Source organism: Clupea harengus, chromosome 3 (genome assembly GCF_900700415.2).
Source record: "Clupea harengus chromosome 3, Ch_v2.0.2, whole genome shotgun sequence".
Lineage (NCBI taxonomy): Eukaryota > Metazoa > Chordata > Actinopteri > Clupeiformes > Clupeidae > Clupea > Clupea harengus.
Genome location: NC_045154.1, coordinates 18823581 through 18835180, shown reverse-complemented (window position 1 = coordinate 18835180; position 11600 = coordinate 18823581). Strand labels below are relative to the sequence as shown.

Here is an 11600-nt window from a genome sequence, read left to right as displayed (position 1 = left end):
AAGATAATAACTTGTTCCCGCAAGATGCTGATGACAAATATCTCCATCTGAAGACTTTAGGGGCTCTGTACCCCTTCCCTTTCCCACTCTCACTTTGCAACACAAGTGCATTCTTACTTGCAGAAACACAGGTTACGATGTGAGGCTCATCCAAGTGAAGTGTTTTGTGTCAAGTCAAATGAATTATTCAGGAGGCTGCTCTAAGGGTGTGACACTTTTGTTACTTGTCTGACAAGAAACCTTGACCTTGTGTCTATCTGCTGCATAGCCTGTGTGCTTTGCTCTGAAACATTATTTGAACAATTATGCCAGCTCAACACAAATACAATTATTATTGTGCATATGTTCTTCAGGCAATCTCAGTTTTTGCCGGTGTAACAGGCCATAGTATACCCCCAGTCCGGACTATACCTGGGGTTAAAGGGGCCTAGGCTAGATTATACCCCGGGTATATTATGGCCTAGGCCAATTTATTCGCCGGGGTTTAAATTGGGCTAGGCCAATTCATACCCCCTCAGGCCAGATTATACCCCCATGATATCAGTAGTGTTGAGTGATATACACAAGAATTACTTACTTTTTCAACATTTATTGGGGGTTCAGCTTTGTCAGGTAAGTTAAGTGAGAAAGCTAACTGACTTAAATCTTAAAACTCTAAAACATAGACCTTTATTACTTCAACCATAAAAACAGAAAAAATATTAGACTTCCACACAATCAAAAGATTATACGTCCTGAAACTTCAACTTCTAAGACTAGCGATATAATATAAATATAAATGTTACAATATACAATATAAATGTTCAAAGTTAAACACTGATAACAACATCAAAACATCCACAAAGATCAAAGATTACTACAACACTTCACATAACGACCTCACATAACATAATCATCGACAGTTACTAGCTAATTTACCGTAGCATAAATTACAGAGTTGTGCAGGTGCCTCTTGAGGTTTGTTGTGTTCTTCCAACCTATTTTGAAGCCACACGGTTTCTCTCCTGTTATTGCAGTGGGTTGTGTTTTATTTTCTGTCAAGTTATTTTTCTTCCAGTACCAGAGTCCAGAGTGCTTGAACTTCAGCCATCATCTAACGTTTGTTAGGACGTCTCTTGCATGTCTGGGCATCTCAGGGAGTGGAGGAGGGATACAGAACCGAGGAACATTCAACCATTGATATTAAGAATGTACTGCACTAGGTACAGGCAAGTTTAGAAAAAATTATTAATAAAATGTTGTATTGTCCGTTCGACCCATACACATCAATGCGCTAGCATGTTCTGACAACACCCCTACCTCTTTAGATTTTTGGAAAATGTTCCCCTTATGTTAAATATATTTTTTAATGTCAAAATATTGGTTGGAGAAATAGAAGGGGCTCAAAAAACTTGCAAAAAAGAAATACAAATATATACTATATAATAATATATATATATATATATATTTTTTTGCTTGCCGCAGTTTTTGGCGCCCCCTTCTAGGTGGCGCTCTAGGCAACTGCCTTTGTCGCCTATAGTCTGGCCTAGGCTATTTTACACCCCCGGGTATAGTTTGGCCTAGGACAGTTTATCCCCTCGGGTATACTCTGGCCTGGAGGGGTATAGTATGGCCTAGGCTATTTTACACTCCCGGGTATAGTTTGGCCTAGGACAGTTTATACCCGGGCTATACTCTGGCCTGGGCCAAAGTATACCCAGGTTTAATCTGGGCGGGTGTTAATTTGGGCTGTTACACCTGTATGCTTGTGTCCTTTTGATGCATGACTGGGTCAGTGCAATCAGAACTTATACACAAGGATCTGCATCCAAAATCCTTACTGTACAAATTATATTTAAGAATGTTTAACAATAATGTAATATATTTAACAAGGAAATAGTCATAAGGAAGGATTTCTCTAAAAGGTTATTCGTTTCAGGTATCAGAATGACTGACTCACTGGTAGTATGATGTGCACAGTTCCAGTAATACGTACCCTAAGAATGAACAATTACCCTTTTATTTCGTAGTTCCTCAGCAAGTCACTGTAGTGATTGTCCAACTGACGTGTTCATGCGCAAATAATGTTCCAGGCATTTAAGTACAACATCATCAACTTCGGGGTCAAATTTGTTGGCGAGCAGATGGTGCTGGCTTAGTATCCACTTGAGATCCCCAGCACCATACACACATACTGCTCTTCTATGCGTACCATCACACGGAGGATAGGGTGCCCCTTTCCTTATGTCTCCTTCCAGATAACCCCACTTCACCAGACGGGCTATGGAGTTCATGTCCGTCATATCGTATTTGTTGTTGGGAGGGCTGGACCCTGGCATACCTGGCATGCGCTGAAGAGATGCCCAGAGGTGCTCATCTGGACTGTATGTGTCCTTCTCCCACTCAATCAAAGCTTTAGCCTCTGGGCTTTTAAACAAGTGCTCCACAAACTCTCTCGACAGCACAAAGTAAGCATTTCCAGAGAACATGGGTGTCCTGATGGGTTGATGGGTTTTTCTAATATTTGTCTGAACAATACCAGACTCAGTAATGTCGTAGTGATACTCCCAGCGAGCTTTCTTGGGTTCAGAAGGCATCTCAGACTCCATGCTATTCTTTCCCTTTAGCACTTTAAGTATGTGCACCATCTCTGCATTTGTTTTGATGGGGAAGTCAGTTCCACAGGTATTGATAAGATACCTCCAATTGACAGTTGAATCAAGCAGATCTTCCATGCAGTTCAGGTCAGCTTGGACTCGAGACCAAGAGGCATAAACTATCGCTTCCAATTTACTCGCAACAAACACATTTGGAAAACAAGAAACAATGGCTTCCACAGCCTTCATGAAGTTTTCTGGAGACTTCTTGTCCACATGCACACAGTACACATTCTGTGGTGTGTACACAGCTCTGAGGAGCCTCTCAAACATCTCGATGTTCTCATGGATCACCATGGAATAGGCAATAGGAAAGTCCCTCTCTTCTTCACTGAGGGCTACGGTTAGAAAGCCCCTGTCTTTGATGTAAGCACTGCAATCCTTTGTTGAATTGAGATAGAAAGACTCTGGCAAAGCAACACGTCTTCTCTTCTTCAGAAGTCTGCTGAGGTCCTCCTTATTGAGTCCTTTCATATCTCCTCGAATGATTGCTGAGCATGCCTGTATTTCCCCCAGGTCCCCAGTCGGTACCTTCTGTTCCTCTGAAGACCTGTCTTTAGTTTTTCTGTGTTTTGAGGTCTTCCATAAAATCAAAGTCAGACACATGCACATCAATATCATACACATAGTTTTCAGTGTCTTTTGTCTACATTTTTTTCTTACCAGAGCCATTGTGCTTGAACTAAGTCAAACTGAAATGAAACTGCCCTACAGACAGTGCTGAATGCAAATGCACCTTAGGAAAGATGTCACCTGCCTCCCTTGCAAAGAATGAGTGAGGAGGAAGTGGCAAGGGTTTGACATATCAATGTCATTTAGGGTTGCTCTCTGTGTCAGTGACATGGCACGGCATGGCATGCCATATATAGTTTAGTTTCACTCTGAGTGGGTGTGTCTGTGTGTGTGTGTGTGTGTGTGTGTGTGTGTGTGTGTGTGTGTGTGTGTGTGTGTGTGTGTGTGTGTGGTGTGTGTGTGTGTGTGTGTGGGTTTCACATGAGTGCATGAGTGAGAGTCAGAAGGTGATATTTGCATACATTACAAACATCACTCTTTGTGTGTGTGTGTGTGTGTGTGTGTGGGTGCATGTGAGCGCAATTAAATGAGACTATACTCTTTTAGGTGTTAAGCTAAGGTCTCCAGATTATTATTGATGGAGATAATTTCCAAACACTGTTAATGACTTAAGAATATAATAATCAAGTGCCTTGTATTATTAATTACCTTATATGAATCATGTACTTATGTAAGCAGGAACATGGCTTTTCTGTGTTTCTGCGTGTGTGTAACTTAGAATATTAGGTGCCACTTGTACAAGAGCATGTTTAGACCAGAAGTGATAAGAAGGGTCGAACTGTGCTTCTTCCGACCTTGCAAAACTTCCATCCTTGCCTCGGACATCAGAAATCCACCACGTGGTTTTCCCTGCTGAACGCTCAACTTCTGTCTATATAAATCTTGTGCGATGTGTTTATCATTGCTTCACTTTCAGCCTTGTGCTGGGAGTGAGCCCGATTGCAATTGTTGTTTGTCTAATAAATATACTTATATGCAGCTCCGGAGTCCTGAGGTAACTAGGGTGAATTTTCACCTATCATATTTGGGGGCTCGTGTCCGGGATTCCAACAACCTCATCGACTCTCCACGCTGGGCTAATCATCAGGACCTGAACCGTCTAAAGACCTCCAACTTGAATTGGAAGGAGGCCAGGGCCTGCCAGCGAGGAGAGCCGAGAGTGAAGGAATTGAATTAGACTATAGGGGTTGGACTCCGAGCTGTTTGTGAGTATATTGTTTGGTTGTTGAAAATGAACGCCAGTATATGGTTCTTGTTTGTTTTGGTTTTGTATACACTTGTCTTCAAGTGGGAGTGAGACTAACTTGTTTGCATGTTTGCTGCGGGGTGTAAAGGGGAACAAAGGTTCCCATGAGAACTATTTCCTGTATGCCTCGTGTGTTGAACAAATTGCTAGAGTTAGAGAGACTCCTGTCTGTAAGTTTTCATGTTTTGGAGCGCTAGGGTTATATAAGCACTGTTCACCTTCCCATCACCTTCCTGTTGACCATAAGAGTAGGAGGAACGGAAAGAAGGAAGGGTACCGTTCGTTTTTGGAACGATAAAAGGCTATATGTAAAGAAATGAGACCTGTTGCCGTCGGAAAAAAAAAAGGGTTAGCGCGCGCTAAGGTTATATAAGCACTATTCACCTTCCCATCACCTTCCTGTCGACCATAAGAGTAGGAGGAACGGAAAGAAGGAAGGGTACCGTTCGTTTTTGGAACGATAAAAGGCTATATGTAAAGGATGAGACCTATTGCCATAAAAAAAGGATAGCGCTGTATCTGAAATTGAAAACTCTCTAGGCCTATTTCTCCGGATATTTCTATATTTTCCTGTTCGCCTTGTTTGAAGGGAACAAACTTCTCAATTTCTGTTTTCCTGTAGGATCTCCTGATAAGTGAGAGTAATACTACAAAAAGGGAAACAAGCAATATATTTTCCTGTTCGCCTTGTATGAAGGGAACAAACTTTTCAATTTCTGTTTTCCTGTGGGGCAGGCCTCTGGGTGCATTGTTAAAAAGGGCTTTACAAGAGGGTTATAGTCCGTTACGAATTGATATATTCCTGAGGGAGACGAGTCTCCTTAAAAGATTAAAAAAAAAAGAGAGAGTCAGAGATACTCCTGTGTGTTATTTTTCTGTGGGGTTGAGACAAACTTTTTACAATGAGTAAAACACAGATAATGTAGTCATAATTTATGTAATTAAAGATTTCGCATTACTGAGATGCCTTGACCCGGAACCAGTAGGGGACTGATCACCCCAGGGAAATTCCCTGGCCTCAACCTCCTCACCAAACGAGTGAGACGGGGGCCCTCTGGTCGGGCTCGGGTTGACTCAGCATTGCGATCTCAAGAACAAATAAGAAGAAGAAAGAGACATCTAAAAGCAAGTCTAAAAGAGTCTGAAAATAGAAACATAACTAACCCTAGTGTGAAGAATAAGATAAAGGTAATTTAAAAGGTTTCAAGATCAGTTAGAGGTATTAAGAGAAATACATAAAATAACTTAAAAAATGGGAAAAAGTGCGTCAAAATCAGAAGACGTACATGATAATGGCAATAAGAGGTGGTTTAAAATGTCAAGAAGAAGAAAATTGTAACACTGATTTGAAAATGTTTTTACATTATTGGTTGCACCAAACAGAGCAAAGCTTACGTTAATGGTGGCAAGAAAGCCAATGATTTTTTGTTTTGTTTTGTGTGACTCTGATTACTTGAATTAGATGCCCAGAACAGTAAGGTTGTAAGAAACATCTAAAAGCAGACTCTGAAAACAGGAGAGATATTTTAAAAATACAGATTATGTTTCAAAAACATGCCCTACAAACTTATTAGTTAGAGATGTGATATGGGTTGGGCATTAGAATTGTTCCAACAATACATGGGTTTTAGAATAAATTAAACAATGGTGTGTCAAAGAAATGGTGTCCCAAAATATTACTATGTATAGAATATACACTGTTTAGCCCCAAAAAGATTTAAAGAGAAATTGAAGCCTATCACACTAACTACATTAACCTAGACTGATGCATTGGACACAGGCTGGGTGGGGGTTGAGTGCTGGCTCAAAAGAATATGCTGTTCCTCCAGATAAGAAGACCTGTAAACAACATACCCTGGCGTTGTTAAGATTTTTAGCAGAAACAAGGCCACAAAATTTGCAACTGTGGTCCAGTAGAGTAAAGCTATCTTTAAAAAAAAAAAGCACCTCAGCCACAGACAAAGAAATAAATTATGTCTTAGCACATCCATGACATGACAAAACCATTCGTACAAACTATAGACTGTAAAAAATAAATAAAAAGGTTATATGACATCTGTGTTAATGCATAAGTGGGGACTTAAAGTTGATACCAGTGCCATACTATTCCACACGGCTAGATCCAGTAGCACTGTCTGAATGTTTACAAGCAGTAGTGGCTGCAGCCTTGGCGGTGCAGGCCTCTGCTCCTATTGTACTAAACAGACACTTACACTGAAAGTTCCACATGCTTATTTCTTTAAAAAAAAAAATGTATTCTTTGTTTGCTCACTCAGCCTCATATCAATATTGAGCGCTGCGTGACATTTAACCCAGTTACACTTTTACTTACAGCAGAGAACAGATAAAACTATGGCAGCCAGAGCTGACCTACAAGATATGCCTTTTCCAGAAGCTGATTTAACTATTGTTTGTTGATGGTTCAAGCAAATAAACCTTGAACACATAGCCACTACTTCCACACTATTCCGCACAAGCAGCAGAACTGATTTCCCTGATTGCGCATACACACATGCAAAAGACCCGGTTTCATTGGGAAACCAAAGAGCAGACAAGGCCACAAACCAGGTTGCACTACAACAACCATCAGACACATACACAATTGAAGAATTAGATCTCACAATACTAAAAGATATGCTGTAATATTGAGCCATGGTGAAAACATGCCTCAATAAGTGGGGATAGTAAGCATATATTTATACTTCTTATTTATATTTCATGAGAAAGATGTTTAATCATTCATTATTGATTTTATTGAGTTAAATCCCAACGAAAGAAAGAAATATTGTCTAGCCATAGACAATCACTGTTCATACAACCCCCAGTCAGCCGGACTGGTAGAAAAGAATGAACCAAACTATTAAAAGCTAATTGAGAATCCAAGAGTGAAATTAGTGAAATTAAGCATGCATGTTGTTATCACTGTTTGAAATGATGTATGGAAGAATCTACACTGCCTCAGCACTCAAACCATTTGCTGAAACAGACCAAGAGATTGAATATACATTTGCAGAATTTATGTCAAAGATGATGTCGAAACTAAATGCTCTCAGACTTCTCTCCCCTACACAGGAACACTGTGAGGCTGAATTCAAGGTTGGACCAGGAGATTGTGTCCTAAACAACAGCCTCAAAAGAAAACACTGCCATTCGCCCAAGTGGGACAGACCATAACAAGTGCTACTGTCAACACCTACCGCAGTCAAAATAGCTGATCATCTTTCTTTGCTGTTTCCAGGGTGTGCCCACTGTGACAGAAGACCAGCCTACAAAGGGGTTTAGATGTTTAGATTCTATTCGTCTCAACCGCTGGCAGAAGATACAGTACTGTCCTGGGGGATTAGAACCTAGTGGAAATTGTGGAGTAGAAGGTCTCTTCCTCTGCAAGGTCATGGGAGGTTACGGAAAGCGGGCCAAAGGATGTGAGGGACTCTTAGCACTCTTAACGACTGTAGGATTTTACATTGTTGGTCTATTAACATACTTATGGATGAGACAGCAAACACAGGCCCTAGACGAATATCCACGATGGGACCTGGCTAAAGATCATCCCTGGTGGAAATGGGTAAATCAGACCGTCAGAACGCAAGTACCACAAGGTGACTGTTTAGTCTGTGCAGGGCCCAGGGTGCCAACCAAACCACTCCTGACAACCTCTGTACCTTATGACATAGATCACTGCGACAAAGAATTTAGAGAAACTGAAGCCTGGAAGAAACATGACAACTTACTCTTAGCTATCAAGTGCACGTGTGAGATGTGCCATCCAGCAGACACCTCGTGTCGTAGAAAAGAATGTTCATATCTTCCTGCCCAATGTAACTACATACAACAGCCAATGTGTTCTGCAGAATGTTTGCTGATGATGGGAAATAGGGCGTTTAATGATACAGCTATACAGCATGACTGTTCACATTTTAACTGGCCTACATGCCAGACAATGCTGCTCCACCTCCACACATTATAAGAAAAGATGCTCTGTTTGAATGCTATTTAAAACCTGGGGAAAAGAACGATGCACACCTAGGACACTGGACACAATGTAAAACCATTACACATGTGATAGATAATGGGAAAGAAATACAGTTAAATACTTCCACTGAATGTAGAATAGCGGGGATGTGTTTGAATGGCAGACTTCTTGAAGTACAGGATATAGCCATAGCTGATATGTGGGGATGGTGAATTAAGAGCTACACTGCCTGTGGGTTGGTCTGGGCCTTGTGCTAGAATAATGTTGGTACAACCTTTTCAGATTACCCCCAGGTCCAAGACTCATCAGTACCTGAGGAACGTTCCAATGCATTCCGTACGAGGGAGGAGAGAAGCAGGGGATGACAGCGGGATCTGGTTCGATGGCCTGGGCATTCCCTGATTGCATTCCAGACCACTACAAAGCCTTGAACCCAGCAGCCAATGGCCTGGCATCTACCCTCTGCCCCTGGTGCGTCATCGGAGCACACACAGATTGGATTAACTTCCTTTACTACGCCGAGATGAAGTTCCAAAACCTGACCACAGACGGGACTACAAAAGATCAGAGAAGAACTACACGCCAACTCCAGGTTAACGCGGCAAAACACAACTGCGAAATTCTCACTGCCATGAATGGAGGCATTCGTGTCATGCTTGGTACTGACCAATGTTGCACATATGTCCCTGATAACACCCGAGATGGGAAAGACTTAGATCTGATCCTACAAAAGATGCAAAAAGTTGTCCAACAGAATGCCTGATGGGGAACAGGGCCTTCAAGGACACAGCAAAGAAACCTTGTTTGAATGTTATCTGAAGCCTAGGCGAGCTAATGACACACACAGTCGACACCCACTATGTTGGCCTACAAATGCAAAGTATTCAAATGTGTGATGAGAAATATGATGACATTTTAAATGATTGACTTATGATGATATGGAGTGATGCTCAGTAATGATCTCTGTTCCGAAAATCCATGTGATGAAGCTCAGAGTGATGATTTTGAAGTTATCCATTGAAATTGATAATTGACGAATTAAGAAAGATGATTTGTGATTTTAATTGTGATTTTGATTGTGATTCTGAATTATCCATTGAAACGGATAAAAGGAGGGACTGATGGAGATAATTTCCAAACACTGTTAATGACTTAAGAATATAATAATCAAGTGCCTTGTATTATTAATTACCTTATATGAATCATGTACTTATGTAAGCAGGAACATGGCTTTTCTGTGTTTCTGCGTGTGTGTAACGTGTGAATATTAGGTGCCACTTAGTCTGCACATGTACAAGAGCATGTTTAGACCAGAAGTGATAAGAAGGGTTGAACTGTGCTTCTTCCGACCTTGCAAAACTTCCATCCTTGCCTCGGACATCAGAAATCCACCACGTGGTTTTCCCTGCTGAACGCTCAACTTCTGTCTATATAAATCTTGTGCGATGTGTTTATCATTGCTTCACTTTCAGCCTTGTGCTGGGAGTGAGCCCGATTGCAATTGTTGTTTGTCTAATAAATATACTTATATGCAGCTCCGGAGTCCTGAGGTAACTAGGGTGAATTTTCACCTATCAATTATAATTTTTTTTTGTGTGTTTATCTAAACACTTACTAAATAGAAAAATGTAAAAACAAAATGAAATAAAACAATCAATAATAATGACACCAGCAATAATAAAAACAATAAAAGCTGTAGTTATAACTATATAGCTTTCCCCTACTCTAGGGAGGGCAGGGGTATTGTATTAAGACCAAAGGTGATCTCCGCAGAGATGAGTCTTTACTTTTAGAACAAATTTGAAAATGGCAATCAGTATTTGCACTGTGGCAAATAAGAAACAAGCAAGGCACCTGGATTCCCTACTTAACAAATAGAACCAGGCTACTGCTTGGCTTGAATGCATTCAGAAAATACGGAAGAGTATTACTAACGCAACCAGTAGTTTTAGGATAAATAAGCTAATCAAACAAGTCAAATTGGTCCAATCCAACCTAGCCCGTATGCAGGTGGGGGAGCAGGTTAGTTCTGTGTACAGTGGCAGTGTCTAAGCTGTAAAATCAGTCACATGGTCACATGGAGAAGGAGGAGACAAATGTGCTGGTCCTCATGCACACCCCTCATGTAGGCCTCAGTGTAGATTAGAAAATGTCCCTGTCAACACACAGGTGCACCTCCCTCAGGCTCCCTCTCTAACTTTGGCTATGTGAGGTGTGCGTGTGTGTGTGTGTGTGTGTGTGTGTGTGCGCATGTGCAGGTCAGTGGTGGACGAAGTACACTAACTACGTACTTAAGTGAAAGTATAGATACCTTGTGTAAAATATTACTCCAGTAAAAGTGGAAGTATGCACTTTGAATTTCTACTTAAGTAGAAGTATAAAAGTATTTGCCTTCTTATATACTTAAGTATTAAAAGTAAAAGTACCTTGATGAATTATGGTTCTAATGGCCTTTTATCATTTTCACATCAAAGCTCCTGCTCAATCAACTGATATAAGATGAAAATACTAATGCCACTCTTTAAATAGTGTCTTACATTTTTCTATTAAAAAGTATAAGCACAAAACATTGAAAGCTATCTATTGCCATTAGGTAAGACCAAGTGGTTATGAAATAACAGCACTAGAGAACAATTATTTCATTTTACATTTATTTGTAACTTAGTTGCACATTTAATTATAAAAAAATGTGGAGTAAAACATAAGCTCCTTTACTATATCACAGCTGTATGTCTGTGTTACCCTTAAACTCATTAATCCTGATTTATGTTTCAAAGTATGATAAATACCATTACAGGAACTAGTTCCACACAATCAGAGAATGTGGTGTTATACTAGTTTGTGCTGAAGACTAGTGATAGTAGCTAGTGATATTCCCCACACAACCCTAGGTACAAAAACAGACGAAAGTCAAAACAAAACACGTGACCTCAGATCAAACCAAGGAAAAAAAATAATGTCATTACAGGAACTAGTTTTTGCATAAATTCCATACCAGTCTGCACCGAAGACTGTAAAGAAGTATGTAGTGATATTGTATTGTGCTTAGGCAGGCAGAGAAGACACTCAAAATACAATGAGTCCTTCCTTTCTTCCAATTCAAAAAGTTTGCCTAAATAAGGCCAAGGGTGTTCAGGCAAGTAAGTGTCAGCCGTTTCTTCCATCATTTCCA

The 11600-nt window shown here is 40.5% G+C and overlaps 1 protein-coding gene across 1 annotated transcript; it reads right to left on the bottom strand.

The window, feature by feature from the left end:
• Positions 1-1942: 1942 nt before the first annotated feature.
• LOC105892402 (beta-1,3-galactosyl-O-glycosyl-glycoprotein beta-1,6-N-acetylglucosaminyltransferase 3-like) lies at positions 1943-3308 on the bottom strand. Its single transcript, XM_012818648.2, has 2 exons — positions 3300-3308; positions 1943-3215 (listed from the first exon to the last, which is right to left on the bottom strand). The coding sequence occupies exons 1-2, from the start codon at positions 3306-3308 to the stop codon at positions 2022-2024; spliced, it is 1203 nt and encodes a 400-aa protein (XP_012674102.2). The 3' UTR covers positions 1943-2021.
• Positions 3309-11600: the final 8292 nt, after the last annotated feature.